The sequence below is a fragment of the Vipera berus genome (genome assembly GCF_964194415.1).
Source record: "Vipera berus genome assembly, chromosome: 2".
In the NCBI taxonomy this organism is placed as follows: Eukaryota; Metazoa; Chordata; class Lepidosauria; order Squamata; family Viperidae; genus Vipera; species Vipera berus.
The window spans coordinates 265,661,986-265,681,737 of record NC_138203.1 but is presented as its reverse complement, the minus strand read 5'-3'; the positions used below and the strand labels follow the sequence as shown (position 1 = coordinate 265,681,737).

The window sequence follows — 19,752 nt, the reverse complement described above, 5'->3', positions numbered from 1 at the left end:
TTGTCCATTGTGGCTGAAGTATGTGTTGGTTAGGCAGTGGTTGGTCCGATCTAGGATGTGCTTAGGGGGGTTGTATTTGTTTTGGGTAGCTGTCAAGGCTTCTTTAATAGGCACTTGGATGAAGAGGGATATGACATCAAAGCTCACGAGTAGGTCGCTGGGTTGCAGGTTTTGTTTCTTTATTGTTTCTATGAAGTGGAAGGAGTTTTGTACGTGTGAGGTGATGGATTTTGTGTAGGGCTGAAGTTGTTTGGCAAGGAATTTGGCAAGATTCTGTAGAGGTGACCCTATGGAGCTGACTATGGGTCTGAGTGGTATTCCTTCTTTGTGTATCTTGGGGAGGCCATAGAGCTTGGGGCATCTGGATGATTTCTCTCTGGGGATGATTCTTTGCTGGATCTCTTCACTGATAGAAGAGGCTTTTATTTTGGATTTGGTGGTTTTTTCCAGGTAGGTGGTGGGGTCTGTGTTTAGAGGTTTGTAAGCGGGGTCTTGGAGTAGGTTGGCTAGTTTGGCTTGGTAGTCAGATGTGTTCATCACCACAGTGACGTTTCATTTGTCTGCTGGGAGAATGATTATGTTGTTGTCTTTCCTCAGGTTGGTGAGTGCTCTTTGTTCTTCTTTATGTAAGTTGCTTCTAGGTGGATTGCTGGAGCAGAGGACGTTGGTGACTTCGAGTCTGATTTTACTGGCTTCATCTGGGTTGATTTTGGTTAGGGAGGCTTCAACTTCGCATATGATGTTTTCAGTGGGGATGTGTTTGGGGGCGACTGCAAAGTTGAATCCTTTGGAAAGGACATTGGTTTCTGCTATGGTGAGGGTCCTATCTGATATGTTATGTACTGTTTGTTTCATGAGTTGCTGTGGAGGGGGGTTGGGCTTCTGGCATTTTTCTAGTCTGTGGAGTTTGTTGGTGTGTGTGTCTGTCTTGTGGGAGGTTTCTGTTTCGGCTCTCCAGAGGGCTAGTTGTTTGGATTTGTCCCAGAGTGCTGGGTGGATTTTGTTGCTGAGTTTGAGGTGAAGAGTGAGTAGGTCCCTGTTGGTTTGGTCTAGTAGGAATCTTTTCCTGTGGAGTTTGTTTCTGATTAGGGCTAATTCAGTTCTTTTCAGGAGCCTTTCAGCAGCTGAGGTTTTAGAATGGAATTTTAGTTGGAAGCATGTGGGGATCACGTTTTTGTCTTGGCAGTTGCGTAGGAATGTGAGGTCACATAAGATGGTGGCTCTTTGGACTTCCAGTTTCTCGTAGGTCCTGGTCAGCCGGAAGGTTTCCTCCCCGTAGAGGTAAGATATTTGTTTTTGTAGATTTTCCTGGGTACAGGTATGTAGGTCTTGGCGTATTCGGGTCTTTTCCCGTGTAAGATTGAGGGTGTCTGGTAGGCGGGAGGTATCATCACATTTATTCATGTTGTGGGGGTGTTTCTCTATTTCGATGGCTTCCATAATTATTCTCTTGTTGTAGTGTTCAGTTTTCGAGATTAATTTCATTCCTTCAAAGTCAATTTCATGTCCTGTTGCTTTAAGGTGCTGGAAAAGGCAGGAAGTTTTTTCTTCTTTTCTGACTGCGTTCTTGTGTTCTGCGATGCGTGCATTTATTCTTCTATTAGTTTGTCCAATGTATGTGGCTGGACAGATTTTGCATGTTATTTCATAGAGTCCTTGGTTTTCAAGCTGGATCTTGTCTTTGGGGTTTCTTAAGATGTTGGCTATTTTTTGGTCGGTGCCGAAGGCTGTCTTGATATTGTGTTTGTGGAGAATTTTGCTGATTTTATCTGTGGCGCCTTTAATATAGGGGAGGAGGGCGATGCCGTTGTCCTGTTCTGTGTCTTGGTTCTTGGGGGGGTGTCTCCCTTTGGATTAGGTTGGTAATTGTGTTTCTTTGGAATCCGTTGGAAATTAATACGTTTGTGAGAGTGTGTAATTCAGTTTTCAGGTGGTCTTTGTTGGCTAGGCGTTTGGTTCTGGAAATGAGGGTCTTGGCTACGGAGTTGATTGTTGTGATTCAGGGTCAGCCTGTGGGTTCGGCAGTTGGGTCGGACGATTCAGAGGAGGAGGAGGAGGGGGGTGTTGAAGAGGTTGCTGAGGGGGTTGGAGAGCTTGCTGATGAGAGCCCTCAGCCAGGCCCCTCCCACCTGGTCACGACACAGACCCAGCTGTGTGAGCCTGACAGCGTGGATGAAGATGACCCACAGCTGGCCCTGTTTAAGGACGCCCGACGCAGGAGGCAGTCAATCAGGAGTAAAAAGAGGAAGGCATTGGGGCACCTCGGAAGGAGGCAGAGAGAAGCCACGCCCTGAACTGTATAAAAGGGGAATGCGTGTGAGGGCTGGTTTGCTGAAGGCAACCGCTTGAATAGCTCCTGTTTCATGGTTCGTGTCTTGTTCTGTTTGCTTTTGTATCCATAAATTTGGCAGGCTTAGTTCCAGCCTCTTGCCTTCTTGTAAAAGGGGTTGTCCCTGCCTTTTCTGCAGGGCCGGTAGCAGGCTGGTACAGAACATTGATCTCTGCCGGGTGGTGGTGGGATTGTGCGTTTAAGTAGTGGTTGGTGTGTGTTTTTTTCCGGTAGATGGTGTGTCCTAGGAAAACCATTGGGGTTTTTGTAGATTAGGACATCCAGAAAGGGGAGTTGGTTGTTAGCTTCTATTTCCATAGTAAATTGTATTTTGGGGTGTAGGCTGTTGAGATGTGTGAGGAAGTTGTCCAGTTTTTCTTTTCCATGTGGCCAAATTACGAAAGCGTCATCTACATATCTAAGTCAGAGTTTGGGTTTGTGTTCAGATTTGTCTAAGGCATTGGTTTCAAAGTGTTCCATGTATAGGTTTGCGATGATGAGTGAGAGAGGTGATCCCATGGGTGTTCCTTCTATCTGTTTGTATCTTTGTTCATTGTGGCTGAAGTATGTGTCAGTTAGGCAGTGTTTGGTCAGATCTAGGATGTGCTTAGGGGGTTGTATTTGTTTTGGATAGCTGTCAAGGCTTCTTTAATAGGCACTTGGGTGAAGAGGGAAATGACATTGAAGCTCACGAGTAGGTCACTGGGTTGCATCCTGATTGGATGATGGAGTTATTGTTTGTAGCTGAGTCGGTTGTTTTGTAACATCCTGTGTGGCTGAGGTGATGGCTGTGTGCCTATTAGTCTTTTGTGTTGTAACGACTTGAGTGTTGTAACAATTTGAGTCTTGTAACGACTTGAGTGTTGTAACGACTTGAGTGATGGGCTGATTTGTGACATCCTGAGCTCTAGTGTAGTGATATCCTTTGTTCTGGGCTGCAACATCCTGGGTGGTTGGCTGTGTTGTGACATCCTGAGCTTTAGCATTGTAACCTCCTGAGTTCTGTGATGTAATGTCCTGAGCAGAAGGCTGTGGTGTAACATCCCGGGCTTTGGTTTGGCTTCCAGTTTGCGATCTGGCCTTGTGTTCATGGCGTGTGTCAGTTTGCTTTGTGTAGGGGTTGGGTGTGTGTGCAACAGCTGGAGATGCCGCCGTGGTTTGGCTTCTGGATGGTGGTTGCATTTCGTCTATGGGTTGGGTTTGGGTTTGAGTCTGGTGAGGATGATTGGTGGTGGTGTCCTGTGTTGTTGTGGGTCCAGTGACGGTTTTTGTGGCTGGGACTCGTTTGTTGACTAGGGCTAGTTTCCAGATGTCTGGTAGGCGGCAGGTATCATCACGTTTATTCATGTTGTGGGGGTGTTCTCTATTTCGATGGCTTCCATAATTATTCTCGTTTTAGTGTTCAGTTTTCGAGATTAATTTCGTTCCTTCAAAGTCAATTTCATGTCCTGTTGCTTTAAGGTGCTGGAAAAGGCAGGAAGTTTTTTTCTTCTTTTCTGACTGCGTTCTTGTGTTCTGCGATGCGTGCATTTATTCTCCTATTAGTTTGTCCAATGTATGTGGCTGGGCAGATTTTGCATGTTATTTCATAGAGTCCTTGGTTTTCAAGCTGGATCTTGTCTTTGGGGTTTCTTAAGATGTTGGCTATTTTTTGGTCGGTGCCGAAGGCTGTCTTTTTTTTTTATTAAAGAGTTTTACAAAAACAAAGTTTTACAATATATCCCCAAATCTCCCCCACCCCAAACCCGCCCACTTCCCCCCCCACTTCCCAGAGCTAAATACAGGATTATAGTTATAATAATCATATTCTAAATAAAAATTATGCATAATATACAATTAACCAAATTCATAATGTGCTCTCCTTTAATATAACTACAAAGTACCAATAACAATATCCCACTAAAATCTACTCATAAGCTAAATGAAACTTTTTAGTCCCATATTTGTTCTGAATATAATCTATCCATCTCCTCCAAACTGAAATATATCTTTCCTGTGAATGATCTTTCAAATAAGCTGAAATCTTAGACATTTCTGCAAGATTCGAAACTTTAAACACCCATTCTTCTATAGTAGGCAAACTATCCTTCTTCCAATATTGTCCCGCCAGTAACCGTGCTGCTGTTATCATATTCAACATCAAATTAGTTTCTTTAACATCACAATCTACAACAATACCCAATAAAAACAATTGTGAAAACTTTATCTTTCTCTTAAAAATCTTTTGAATGTTCCACCAAATTTTGATCCAAAAAGCTTTTATATTTCTACAAGTCCACCACATGTGAAAATTGTTGTTGTTGTTGTTGTTAGTTGCGAAGTCGTGTCCGACCCATTGCGACCCTATGGACAATGTTCTTCCAGGCCTTCCTGTCCTCTACCACATGTGAAAATAGGTAGATTCTAAACTACCACATCTCCAACATTTAGACTGTAAATTAGGATACATGTTGGACAACTTCTTGGGATCCAGATGCCATCTATAAAACATTTTATAAAAATTTTCTCTTAAGTTTTGAACCTGAGTAAATTTAACATTTCTGACCCAAATTATCTCCCAGGTGTCCAACGAAATTGGTTCCTGAATATTTTGTGCCCACATTATCATACAGTCTTTAACCAATTCCGTTTCCGAATCCAATTCAATTAAAGCATTATATATCCTCTTTATATGTGCACTATTTAAATCTCTAATTTGTTTTACTAAATTTTGATCTATAATTGTGATGTCAACCTTTTGATCTGACTTCCACCTAACTTTCAATTGGGTATATTGAAACCAAGAGTAACTTATGTTTTCTTGTCTTAACTCATCTAATGATTTAAGTTGCCAATCATTCCCTTGCAATCTAAGTACCGGTAATTCCTTATAAGAAACCATATCCATACTCACTCCCATACTCACCATACTCACGGTGCCGAAGGCTGTCTTGATATTGTGTTTGTGGAGAATTTTGCTGATTTTATCTGTGGCGCCTTTAATGTAGGGGAGGAGGGCGATGCCGTTGTCCTGTTCTGTGTCTTGGTTCTTGGGGGGTGTCTCCCTTTGGATTAGGTTGGTAATTGTGTTTCTTTGGAATCCGTTGCAAATTAATACGTTTGTGTGAGTGTGTAATTCGGTTTTCATGTGGTCTTTGTCGGCTAGGCGTTTGGCTCTGGAGATGAGGGTCTTGGCTAGGGAGTTGATCTGTGCCGGGTGGTGGTAGGATTGTGCATTGTGCAGTTGGTGTGGTTTTTTCCCCGGTAGATGGTGTGTCCTAGGGAACCATTGGGTTTTTTGTAGATTAGGACGTCCAGAAAGGGGAGTTGCTTGTTAGCTTCTATTTCCATAGTAAATTGTATTTTGGGGTGTAGGCTGTTGAGATGTGTGAGGAAGTTGTCCAGTTTTTCTTTCCCATGTGGCCAAATTACGAAAGTGTCATCTACATATCTAAGCCAGAGTTTGTGTTTGTGTTCAGACTTGTCTAAGGCGTTGGTTTCAAAGTGTTCCATGTATAGGTTTGCGAGTGAGAGAGGTGATCCCATGGGTGCTCCTTCTATCTGTTTGTATCTTTGTCAATTGTGGCTGAAGTATGTGTTGGTTAGGCAGTGGTTGGTCCGATCTAGGATGTGCTTAGGGGGGTTGTATTTGTTTTGGGTAGCTGTCAAGGCTTCTTTAATAGGCACTTGGATGAAGAGGGATATGACATCAAAGCTCACGAGTAGGTCGCTGGGTTGCAGGTTTTGTTTCTTTATTGTTTCTATGAAGTGGAAGGAGTTTTGTACGTTTGAGGTGATGGATTTTGTGTAGGGCTGAAGTTGTTTGGCAAGGAATTTGGCAAGATTCTGTAGAGGTGACCCTATGGAGCTGACTATGGGTCTGAGTGGTATTCCTTCTTTGTGTATCTTGGGGAGGCCATAGAGCTTGGGGCATCTGGATGATTTCTCTCTGGGGATGATTCTTTGCTGGATCTCTTCACTGATAGAAGAGGCTTTTATTTTGGATTTGGTGGTTTTTTCCAGGTAGGTGGTGGGGTCTGTGTTTAGAGGTTTGTAAGCGGGGTCTTGGAGTAGGTTGGCTAGTTTGGCTTGGTAGTCAGATGTGTTCATCACCACAGTGACGTTTCGTTTGTCTGCTGGGAGAATGATTATGTTGTTGTCTTTCCTCAGGTTGGTGAGTGCTCTTTGTTCTTCTTTATGTAAGTTGCTTCTAGGTGGATTGCTGGAGCAGAGGACGTTGGTGACTTCGAGTCTGATTTTACTGGCTTCATCTGGGTTGATTTTGGTTAGGGAGGCTTCAACTTCGCATATGATGTTTTCAGTGGGGATGCGTTTGGGGGCGACTGCAAAGTTGAATCCTTTGGAAAGGACATTGGTTTCTGCTATGGTGAGGGTCCTGTCTGATACGTTATGTACTGTTTGTTTCATGAGTTGCTGTGGGGGGGGTTGGGCTTCTGGCCTTTTTCTAGTCTGTTGAGTTTGTTGGTGTGTGTGTCTGTCTTGTGGGAGGTTTCTGTTTCGGCTCTCCAGAGGGCTAATTGTTTGGATTTGTCCCAGAGTGCTGGGTGGATTTTGTTGCTGAGTTTGAGGTGAAGAGTGAGTAGGTCCCTGTTGGTTTGGTCTAGTAGGTCTAGTAGTCAGCGTATGGAGCTGCCTATGGGTCTGAGTGGTATTCCTTCTTTGTGTATCATCCAATCAGGATGTAACAACACAGCCAACCAACCTGCTTACAGCAACAAAGCCAGCACCACGCACAACCCCACCAATATTTATAGAGAGACGGCAGCTCCGATCACGCTTTGCTCGCACAAGCACAAAGCCGAAGAGACCAGCCTGAAGATGATGAGTGGGACTTCGTCGAAATGTCGCCAAGACACCCTCAATCTTCAATGGGAAAAGACCCGAATACACCAAGACCGAAAATCTACAAAAACACACACACACACACACACACACAGACACACACGTGTGTGTGTGTGTCTGTGTGTAAATTTTTTGGATTGCTAACAAAGAATTAAAGGGATTGTTAGCAATCCAAAAAAATTTACACAAATATGAGCTGTCGTGACTACAGCCTGTGGATGGCCTTGGGTTAGACTGAAACAGGAAATAAGATTTGTCCCATGTTTGGGGCCTAGCAAGGTATTCTAAAATACTTAACAAATATGGTGTCTTCGGCTTCGTGCTTGTTCGAGCAAGGCATGATCGGAGCTGCTGTCTCTCTATAAATACAGAACCCCACCAATATTTATAGAGATGGGACCAGGCCAGTGGTAGGCTTAAGCCAGTTTGCATCACTTTGGCAGAACCGGTAGCTAATTTTTTGTTGCCCAGGCCCAGAATGGACTTCCAGAAGTGGCATCCACACAGAGAACCTGTTGCTCACTTATTTGAATCCCACCACTGGAGCAGGCCCACTTAATGAGCAAAGGAGAACATTCAAGCAGTTGATACAAATTACACACAAGCAAAACAGGAGATTTATTTATTTTTTGTTTCATTTATATGGGGAGACCAACTTAATTCAAGACAAATACAAAGACTGTTTCACCTGGAAGGAAGTTGCAACTAACTCTATGTATTCCCTTGCTCAGGTCACAGACAACTGTACCCTTCTGAAGAAAAAATACGATTCGTTTTCGACAAAGGTAAACCTGACAGTGTCATTCATTCTTCTCACAAAATTAAAGGTCTCACTATCTTCTTCAGATGATTATGTTGTTTCCAATAATATGATTATAAAAATAACATCAGCGGTCTAGGGAAATTAAAGGGGAGTGAACCATATTAATAGCTTGCTATAGCTTTTCAACACTAATGATAAGGGGAAAGGTCACATTTGGCTGACAATGCAGTTTTGAACCAGTCTAATGAATGAGTGAGCGCCTGTTACTCGTCCCAGCTTCTGCCAACCTAGCAGTTCGAAAGCACGTAAAAATGCAAGTAGAAAAATAGGGACCACTATGGTGGGAAGGTAACAGCGTTCCGTGAGCCTTTGGCTTCTAGTCATGCCGGCCACATGACCACGGAGTCATCCTCGGACAAGCGCTGGCTCTTCGGCTTTGAAACGGAGATGAGCACTGGCCCCTGGAGTCGGAAACGACTAGCACGCATGTGCGGGGGAACCTTTACCTTTACCTTAATGAATGAACTGCAACTTGGCTAATGTCCCTGCTTTTTCAAGTTTGCAATGTAGTTTGCCAATTTTTTAAAAAAATCTATCAGAGAAAACTTGCAGAAAAGAGGATTTATTAAGAAGCAATGTACAAAACAGATTGAAGAAAATGATTTGCCAAGCCTAGCCATGTTTATCAAAATTCCAAAGAAAAGAAAAATATGTTTGGAGAAATTTACATCAGACGCATATGCATTTTATTATGACCACGGTCAGAACTGGTCAAAATGGTAGAGAATTGCCTGGTTGAATTTACCAATGGAAAAAAGCAAAGGGAAAAATAACCTGCAGGTGTCAGAATTGTACAATGATTTTACTAAAAAAATAAAAAAATGACACCTGCATTCCTCCTTTACTCACTATGCATCATCCTATATTAATGTCAAGTGCAAAGGATCAGGACCATCTATTTAAACTGCAGCATAGAAGATGTAAAAAAGATATTGAGACTCTAGAAAGAGTACAGAGAAAAGCAACTAAGATGATTAGGGGACTGGAGGCTAAATCATGTAAGGAACAGTTACCTGAATTGGGTAGGTCTAGTTTAATGAAGAGAAAGACGAGGGGTGAAGGATAGCAGTGTTGCAATATCTCAGGGGCTGCCACAAAGAAGAGGGAGTCAAGCTATTCTCCAAAGCTCCTGAAGGCAGGACAAGAAGCAAGAGATGGAAACTAATCAAGGAGAGAAGCAACCTAGAACTAAGGAGAAATTTCCTGACAGTTAAAACAATTAATGAGTGGAATGACTTACCTCCAGAAGTTGGAAGTTTTTTTTTTAAAGATTGGACAGCCATTTGTCTGAAATGGTATAGGGCAGGGGTAGGCAACCTTGGCTCTTTTATGACTTGTGGACTTCAACTCCCAGAATTCCTGAGCCAGCATGGCTGGTTCAAGAATGCTGGGAACTGAAGTCCACGAGTCATAAAAGAGCCAAGGTTGCTTACCCCTGGTATAGGGTTTCCTGCCTAAGCAAGGGGTTGGCCTAGATGTCCTCCAAGGTCCCTTCCAATATTGTTGTTGTTGTTGTTGTTGTTGTTGTTGTTATTATTATTATTATTATTCCCAAGAATCTAGTCAGCCAAGTCTCAGCATCACATTGGTGCAAGTCAAGGGTCAGCGGAGTTTTCAGAAGGGGATGAATTTGGACCACGTGTGGGAACCTAATGACTCTGAGCTGATGATGCACATAACTCCAACCACCCCACCCCACCCCACTCACCCATTCTGCCTGTTGTTCTCCTACAATTAACGACATAACTGGTTTTGTAGAAAGAGAATTTAATTCCTTTCTCCCTGCTGTTGTAGGGGGGAGAGAGGAATTGGCAATACAGCTTCTTATTATTTTGAGGCATGAGCTCTTGGGGATTGTGCCTGTGATCTGCACTTTTCAGCATCTGCCACAGGTGGTGTTTTCTTTCTGTTGGTAGACCCTGCCATCTACTTGAGGTTGCTCTGGGTCTAGTGATGGGATTCAGATATGCAAACAACTGGTTCTCTGTGTGGATGCCGCTTCCGGAAGTCCGTTCTGGGCTTGGGTTAGCTACCGGTTGTGCCGAAGTGGTGCAAACCGGCTGAATCTCACCACTGTCTGGGTTGCATAAGGCTTCATTTGTAAAGTGTCTTCAATGAAGGCTCTTCCACAGCCTCCTAAACCCATGAGAAATCCTGCCCGTTCTCACATGATTTTCAGAGGCTCCAAATGGAGCATAGTCCTCTTGCGTGACCTCTAAGGTTCCCCAAAATCCTGTGAGAATGGGGCCTGCTTTCGAGAATAGTTGTTGTTGGATGTTGATGAACCTTGGCATGTCACCCAAAGCATCATAGTGTGTCACCTTTGATACATGTGTTATGGCTGGCTATCACTGTGGTGGCCTATGGACGTATTGCCATGCTGTTTGCCTCCTTCACCTGCCTACTGTGCTTTTCCAGGAACTTCAGTTTTCAACTTCCTAAGGTCATCTGCCTTAGCATTAGGTCCATGCAATCAAAGAAGAATTCTACTGTGTATTCATGAATGGCAAAATTCAGTATTTCCCCCATCAAATATTCTTTGTATTTTAGGAATATCTCATTAAGGAAGGAAATTTGAGCAAAGGAGCTGTTGAGATGATTGGTGACTTCCTGAATGAAGAAAGTGGATTTCATTACTCATTCCTTCCTTCTGTTATGGATCATTTAATCTTTGCGAATAACAGGTAAATGAGATGGTGTGTGTGTGTGTGGGGGGGGGAAACCAAAGGCTACTTTTAAAAATAGTTTATTTCTTGTATTATTATTATTTTAGTGCATTTCTTGTTATTTATTTTGATTGTTAAATTTTGTCTCCTCTAACTTTTTTAGATTATAAATTATATTTGATATCTTCTTGGCAACTATGACAGTTAAAATATTACTGAACTGAAAAAGAAATTAACTAATCTTTGATCTCAAGTAGATGGGCTAAAATAATTGATGTTGGACTGCAATAGAATAGAATAGAATAGAATAGAATAGAATAGAATAGAATAGAATAGAATAGAATAGAATAGAATAGAAATGGAATGGAATAGAATAGAATAGAATAGAATAGAATAGAATAGAATAGAATAGAATAGAATAGAATAGAATAGAATAGAATAGAATAGAATAGAATAGAATAGAATAGAATAGAATAGAATAGAATAGAAATGGAATGGAATGGAATGGAATGGAATAGAATAGAATAGGAATGGAATGGAATGGAACAGAAAATAGAATAGAATAGAATAGAATAGAATAGAATAGAATAGAATAGAATAGAATAGAATAGAATAGAATAGAATAGAATAGAATAATAGAATAGAATAGAATAGAATAGAATAGAATAGAATAGAATAGAATAGAATAGAATAGAATAGAATAGAATAGAATAGAGCTGGAAGGGATGTTGGAAGTCTTCTATTCCAGTCCCCCACTCAAGCAAGAGAACCTATACTATTTCAGACAAGTGACTGTCTAGCTCTAGTCTCTTCTTAAAAACTTCCAGTGATGGAGTGCCCATGATTTCCACTGGTTAATTGTCCTCATTGTTAGGAAGTTTCTCCTTAATTCTAGGTTGCTTCTCGCTTTGATCAGTTTCTAACCATTGTTTCTTGTCCTGCCCTCTGGTATTTTGGTGAATAATTTGACCCCCTCTTCTTTGTGGCAGCCCCTCAAATACTGGAATACTACTATCATGTCACCCCTGTGTCTTCTTTTCTTTACACTAGCCCACAGGTCGGCAACCTGCGGCTCCGGAGCCGCATGCGGCTCTTTGAGCCATCTCTTGCGGCTCCCAGCCGCCCGGTGCGCGCGCACCTCTTCCAACGGGCAGTGGTGCGCGCGCACCTCTCCAAATGGAGAGTGGCACCGCCCGTTTGGAGAGGTGCGCGCGCACCTCCCCGAATGGGCGGAGGTGCGCGCGCACCTCCCCAAACCTTTGGAGAGGTGCGCGCGTACCTCCGCGCGAATGGGCAGTGGTGCCGCTCTTTCAGGAAGCTGCCGCGGCCCGTCTTGTGAAGCTGCCGAAAGCGGCAGCTTAGCAGACGGGCCGCGGCAGCTTCCTCAAAGAGCGGCGCCCCTGCCCATTCCAAGAGGTGCGCGCGCACCTCTCCGAACGACCAGAGTTGCGCGCGCACCTCCCCAAACCTTTGGGGAGGTGCGCGCGTACCTCCGCGCGAATGGGCAGAGGTGCCGCTCTTTCAGGAAGCTGCCGCGGCCCGTCTTGTGAAGCTGCCGAAAGCGGCAGCTTAGCAGATGGGCCGCGGCAGCTTCCTCAAAGAGCGGCGCCCCTGCCCATTCCGAGAGGTGCGCGCGCACCTCTCCGAACGACCGGAGTTGCGCGCGCACCTCCCCAAACCTTTGGGGAGGTGCGCGCGTACCTCCGCGCGAATGGGCAGCGCTGCCGCTCTTTCAGGAAGCTGCCGTGGCCCGTCTTGTGAAGCTGCCGAAAGCGGCAGCTTAGCAGACGGGCCGCGGCAGCTTCCTCAAAGAGCGGCGCCCCTGCCCATTCCGAGAGGTGCGCGCGCACCTCTCCGAACGACCGGAGTTGCGCGCGCACCAACCCAAACCTTTGGGGAGGTGCGCGCGTACCTCCGCGCGAACGGGCAGCGGTGCCGCTCTTTGAGGAAGCTGCCGCTTTCGGCAGCTTCCTCAAAGAGCGGCGCCGCTGCCCCTTCGCACGGAGGTACGCGCGCACCTCCGGTCGTTCGGAGAGGTGCGCGCGCACCTCTCGGAATGGGCAGGGGCGCCGCTCTTTGAGGAAGCTGTCACGGGCCCGTCTGCAAAGCTGCCGAAAGCGGCAGCTTTGCAGACGGGCCGTCGCCGTCGGGCAACCGGGAACCGGTTCCATCTCATTTTTAAAAAAATGGCAGCCGCGTGCGTCCGCGCATGCGCAAAAAACCTTTTTGCGCATGCGCGTGCATGGACACACGCACGCGGCTCCCTCTTTTTTTAATTTGTGATGGAACCGGTTCCCAGTGGCTCTTTTTCTTTTTTAGGTTGCCGACCCCTGCACTAGCCAAACCCAAGTCCTGCAACCATTCTTCGTATGTTTTCCTCTCCAGGCCTTTGATCATTTTAGTTGCTCTTCTCTGAACTTTTTCCAAAGTCTCAACATCTTTTTTATAGTATGGTAAACAAAATTGGTTGCAGTATTCCAGATGTGGTCTTACTAGAATTTTATAAAGTGGTACGATACTTTGCATGGCCTTGATTCTATGCCTCTGTTTATACAATGTAGGATTGTATTAGCTATTCCCTCATCTAAGTCATTTATGAAGGTATTGAAGAGTATTGGGCCTAAGACGGAGCCTTGTGGTACCCCACTGCTTGCTTCTCTCCATGTGGATGTAGTACCATTGAGGAATACCCATTGAGTACCATTTGTCAGCCAGCTAGAATTGCATCTAATGATGATGTTGTCTATCCCACCTTTTTCTAGCTTACTAAGCAGCAGGTTATGTACTACTTTGTCAAATGCCTTACTGAAATCTAAGTATACTATGTCCATAGCATTTCTTTGGTCTACTAATTTAGTCACTTTGTCAAAGAATGAAATAAGAACAAGGCACACTTTTTTGAGATAACTTAGAAATAACTTGTATTTGTTTTTTCCTTCTCTCAAACTCAGTTTTGATGAAATTGTTGATGGATTTGATCAACTTCCTCAAAGTTTCTTCCAGGAAATGGTTAGAATTGTCCATTTCAATTGCACTGTGGAGAAGATACTTCGCACAAACAACAAAGTGAGAATCTTCTACAAATGGTTGACTGGCTCTGCATCTCTGGTTGCTGATTATGTCCTCATCACAGCTACAGCACCAGCCACACGACTCATCAAGTTTGTGCCACCTCTTTCCACTCCCAAGACCCGTGCACTGCGATCTTTGACTTATGCAAGTGCTACTAAAATTGCCTTGGTTTGCACTGAGAAATTTTGGGAGAATGATGGGATCCAAGGAGGGAGATCAATCACAGATCTCCCATCACGAGTGATTTACTATCCAAATCATGACTTCCCTCATGGAATAGGTGTCCTTCTAGCATCCTATGTTTGGTATTCTGACTCTGATTTCTATACTGCACTCAGTGATGAAAAGTGTGTTGATGTGGTGATGGATGATCTTGTGGAAATCCATCAAGTACCTAAAAATTATCTCAAATCAGTCTGTGGAAAATACGTGGTGCAAAAATGGAACCTTGATCCATATTCTAGGGGAGCATTCAGCGCGTACACCCCATACCAGTCTACCCATTATTCTCAGATATTGGCCCAGAATGAAGAGAGGATCTATTTTGCTGGTGAACACACGAGTCAGCCACATGGTTGGATTGACACTTCCATGACGTCTGCCATAAGGGCAGCAGTCAATATCCACAATGCATAAAAGAATAATTTATTGTTGAAGGATTTACTTGTTTATTGAAGAATAATTTATGTAGGCATGTTTTCTGAGTCCATCTTGAAGTATACGTTCTGTATGTTCCTGTCTTGGATGGCGAACCTCAGACAAGGACTACAGAGGAAGTGTACAAAGTGTGCTTGAGACAACATGCGAAAAATAAGATCTTAAATTAGAAAGATAAGCTTATGGAATGCAGGAAACTGGATCATGTATTAATCCTTGTATTTATTGAAAGGGATAAGCAATTGATAAGGAAAAACAACCAGTTTCAGGATGGCATGTAAACTGCTAATGTTTAACCGCTAAAGCTATTGTTTAAGACATATATATATATATATATATATATATATATATATATATATATATATATATATATATATATATATATATATATATATATATATATGTGAATGTTAACCAATAAAGAAGACAGCTGCTCAAGATTCGTGTGAGTCTCCTTTCATACTACACGTGGCGCCTGAACAGGGACCCAATACTTTGTCCGGCAAGGACTTGGTGCACCGTCAACCCTCTATTTGGGTTTCTGTAAGTATGGGGTCTTCGCTTTCTGAATTGCAAAGGAAGCATGTTGAGGACCTTGGGTTTTTATTAAAAAAGGACAGTCATGAGGTATCTCAGCGAAGCCTTTCCCGGCTGGTTCAGGAGGTTTCTGCTCAGTGTTTATGGTACCCAGAAAAGGGATCTTTAAAATTAACAGATTGGGAAAAAATTGGAACTACTTTACATGCAGAGCCTAGGGCTGCTGTTGAAATTCTACATCTCTGGCATTTATGTCAGTATGCTATAGAAAAATTTGGCAACAATGTAGTATCATTAGTGTCACCACCTCCTACTCCGACTTATACTTCTCCAGTTATTTTGTTTATTTATTTATTGAATTTGTATACTGCCCTATTCCCGTAGGACTCAGGGCAGTTTACAGGGCAGTTAAAACCATAAAATACAAAAATTAAAATCAATTAAAACAATTAATTAAATACAAGCCCCAAAAGTAAATCTAAAACCCAATTAAAATTAAAAACCCCTCAGTCTGGGCCAAACAGCTCGAAGAGCCAGGTTTTCAGGTCCCGGTGAAATGAGCGACGGTCGGGGGCAGTCCTAAGTTCCATAGGTAGTTGGTTCCATAGGGCAGGCACACCCACAGAGAACGCCCTTCCCCTGGGAATAACCCGTCGGCAATCATTAACCGGCGGTACCCTGAGAAGGCCCTCCCTGTGGGAGCGCACAGGATGATGGGAAGATGATGCCGGCAGCAGGTGTTCCCTTAGATAGTCCAGACCCAAGCCATTTAGGGCTTTATAGGTCATTACCAGCACCTTGAATCTCACCCGGAGGGCAACTGGAAGCCAATGCAGCTCGCGGAGAAGAGGTGTTACACGGGAGTATCGGGAAGCTCCCATCACAACTCGCGCAGCTGCATTCTGCATCAGTTGAAGCCTCTGAGTGGTCCTCAAGGGCAGCCCCATGTAGAGGGCATTGCAGTAGTCTAACCGGGAGGTCACGAGCGCATGAGTGACTGTGCGTAGGGCATCTCAGTCCAGATAGGGCCGCAACTGGCGCACCAGTTATTTGTCCACCAGCAGCCCCTGAGGCTTATATTAGTCCCAGTGCTCCCACAGATACTGGTCAACCTTGTCCTGCAAGGTCTTCTTTTCAAAAAATGGTGGAATCCTGTAAAAAGGATCCATCTTTATCTAGTGCAGAACTCGCTGAGCTTTTGGCTGTTTGCACTGTTCAATATAGAGAGGGGCAGCAGATAGCAGAATGGGAAGAGTTACCTTATCAGATTCTGAGGGAACTTAAAAAGGCTATCACTGAGTATGGTTTAACTAGTAATTTCACAAAAGGTCTTCTAGAAGGAATTAAGAATGGATATATTATAATACCAGAAGATTGGAAGCAGTTATGTCGCATGATGTTAACATCAATGCAATATGTAGTCTGGGAGAATGAGTACATTCGTCATGCTCAAGCTGCTGCCTTGGCTGGGGGGGGGCATACACCGCTGAGCAGTTAGCAGGGTTTGCACCCTTTGCTACCATACCAACTCAGCTTGCTTTACCGCAAGCCACCTTGGCAATGGTATCAGAATGTGCCTTTCGTGCTTTTCTGAAGGTTCCCCAGACTGGAGAAAGCAAAGTAAGTTTCTCCAGCATATGGCAGGCTGCTAATGAACCATACGCAGATTTTGTAGAAAGATTGTCAAAGGCCATTAAACAGCAGTTTGATAATGCTGAAGCTGCATTGAGGGCTGTTGTTGCGAAAAGGGGGCTGTATATAGCAAAGGAAATGATTCAACTTGTTGAGCCTTATCTATACCTTGGACATCGTTTGTTACATGATTCTTCCATTCCTGTCTTGCCTGACCTGAAGGTTTTATCATCTTATACATTGGTACAGTGGCAGAAATTGCTTGGTATTATAAATTGGGCTCACCCCTTCTTTTCTATCACCACAGGGGAAATGCTTCCTCTCTTTCAATTATTTAAGGGTCCTAAGCAGCCAGGAGATCTGGTTTATCTCTCTGACAAACAACGAGATTGTTTGGCTACATTGTTTGCCAAGCTTAAAGGGAGGTTTGTTGATCGCCTGCCCTGTGCTACCTCTTGTCTTCAGCTTGCTCTTATTCCAACATCCCCCTTACCTACAGGATGTTTGTATACCCCATGTTCTGATAGAAGGATTAATATTCATGAGTGGGTGCATTTGTCTGCCACCCCTCCACGCAATATTTATCCATATCAATCTGCTTTAGAGGATCTAATTATTAAGTGATGCCGGCGAGCTTTAGCATTAACAGGCAATGATTTGGTTTCTATTTCTTTCACGAGAACTAAATTAGAGCATGATCATTTACTCACTGTGTCTGATTCTTATCAGATAGCTCTTGCCAATTATGTGGGTAGTGTTGAATATTCTTTGCCCAAAGATCCCCGTATCACTATTACAGCAACGCTTAGCCCTCCGTTTGCTTCTATTTTTTCTTGGACGCCTGTGGCTAACACACTTACTGTCTTTACTGATGGCTCTCCAACTCGAGGAGTAGATGCGTGGTTCTCCTTAAATCACTGGCATACTAAATTTACTTCTTACCAAGTGTCTGCACAACGTTCAGAACTTGCAGCAGTGATTCTTGCATTGCAACATTTTTCTTCTGTCGCTATTAACCTTGTGGTAGATACTCAGTATGTTTATCTTGTGATGCAAACTTTGCCCTATGCATATTGTGCTGCCAATTGGACATTAACTTGTTATCTTTGTTTCTTACACTTAAACATCTCTTAGAACAGCGCCCTTGTCCTCTTTATGTTGAACACATTCGAAGCCATTCTCCTTCTGATAAAGCTCTCACCCAAGGGAATGCCGTAGCCGATAATGCATTACGGAATGTTGCTTCTCTTTTTTCCAATCCAATTGATAGTTATTCCTTCTTTCATCAGTCAGCAAAATCTCTTGTAAAGCAATTTCATATTCTTTTTTCGCATGCCCAGGACATTGTTCATGATTGTCCTGCTTGTCAGCAGTCTGCTGTTCCTTTTCCTATGGGGGTTAATCCTCGTGGCACATCAGCCAATCAGCTTTGGCAAATGGATGTTGGATCCAACCTATACCATGGGACAGCTCTTGCCACTTCCAGAAAGTCTTGTCCCACTCTGAGGCGTGGTACTCATCTCCATTTCTTAGCTGAGGGAGGCAGTGTTGTACGAAGACACTTTCTGTGTCATGTGACTAGCATGACTATACACCAAGGCGCATGGAATGCTATTACCTTCCCACTGAAGTGGTACCTATTAATCTACTCACATTTGCACGCTTTCAAACTGCTAGTTGGGCAGGAGCTGGGACAAAGAATGGGAACTCACCCCATTAAGCGGCACTCATGTCTCCAACCCAGACTGTGAGCTTTCCAGCTGACAAGCTCAGTGTCTTTAACCACTGAGCCATTGCACCACCACCACCCCTTTATGGGAAGGGATAGACTACCCCAAAACATTACTTTAGACACTGCCATGTTGGTGGAGCATTTGTGGAGGCCACAATATTGCTGCAAAGAAATACAGCACTACCAGCTGTTTGGTCTGTAGCATTTTAAACACTTGTTTAATTTTTTTCAACACTATCTAAAAGTGGAGTGAGAAAGGGAGGCTGTTGGGTCCCAAGGGAAGTATTTGGGAGTAGACTGGTATTCCCTACTATCACACTGTCCTTCCCAAGATAGAAGATGTATTAACAGAAGACCATATACCGCTCCACAATTCAATCATATTTCCTCTGTCAACTTGCTTGTTGCACTGGTTGATTTGATAGAATTTATGGGGCCACCTTTGGAGAGCAGAGCCATGACAGCATCCTTACACAGACATTACAAAGCACATTTAAGCAATACATAGGGATTTTAAAATATAAACTAGTTAGACATCTTGAATAATTTTAATTTTAGGAAACCACACACTCTCATATTTTCCAGAAAGCAAGATAGGAACATTCTTGCTTTATAAGAGCTTAAGATTCCATGTACTTTGGGCTGAGATAGAATCATCTAATGATCTTCCATGACTCAGAGTGTTGGTGAAATGTAAAGTTATGTATTGTATGGAGACTTTTGTCTCCCATTTTTAAAATATGAACAGAATAATATAAGATGAATTAAAGGCGTCCCAACTTCGTATAGTTTAGCATATACTGTAATTTCAGTATGAATTCCACTATCACAAGATGCAATAGCCACTAAATTGAATAGCTTTAATGATTTCATAGGGGATTAGACTATTAGTAGTTGCTACTGTGAGAAGCCACCCCCCCAAGAGAAGGAAATATTAAAGAGGCAGAAAAGGATGCCTAGTTTTTCTTAATTGCCCCAAGTCTCCCTCCCTCAAGCAGAAACCAGCTCTGTAGAAATGCAGATGTAAATAATCCAGGAAGGTTGGAGGCCCCAGCTAGAACCTTAGGAAGACAAAGACACCTAAAATCTACATACCCCACCCAAACTGTAAGACAGAACATAATAGGATTAACCCACAGATGCTAAAGGGCACACTCAGACTGAGGTCAAAGTTCATGCCACAGGAACAACTCCAAACAAAAGGCTCCAGAGGGTAGAAAAACCCACTCCCTACATGTGCTCTCTCTCTTTTCTTCCAGAGCCATATTCCTGTCTGGCTCTCCTCCTCAATAAACTGCAACCTTCTTCCTATTGCCATGTTGTTCATTCCTGGCTTGGATTGAACCATGATGACGACTTTTCTTTCAACACTACTCATGACTGTTACATAATATTTTTCTCCTTGTTTTTGTTCTCTTCCACATAATTATTGATTGGCTCTGATGTGGCCTTGTTAGGTGGG

The 19,752-nt window shown here is 43.5% G+C and overlaps 1 protein-coding gene across 1 annotated transcript in view; it reads left to right on the top strand.

Moving 5' to 3' along the window:
• LOC308662951 (L-amino-acid oxidase-like) overlaps positions 1–14,436 on the top strand; it is a gene marked incomplete at its 5' end in the record, with an annotated part of 34,168 nt that extends 19,732 nt beyond the window's left edge. The window contains 3 exons of the mRNA XM_081319097.1: positions 7,903–7,956; positions 10,545–10,678; positions 13,612–14,436. Of these exons, the coding sequence (XP_081175223.1) occupies positions 7,903–7,956; positions 10,545–10,678; positions 13,612–14,368 (945 nt within the window). The 3' untranslated portion in view covers positions 14,369–14,436. The remainder of the gene's footprint in view (positions 1–7,902; positions 7,957–10,544; positions 10,679–13,611) is intronic.
• Between the last annotated feature and the right edge of the window lie 5,316 nt (positions 14,437–19,752).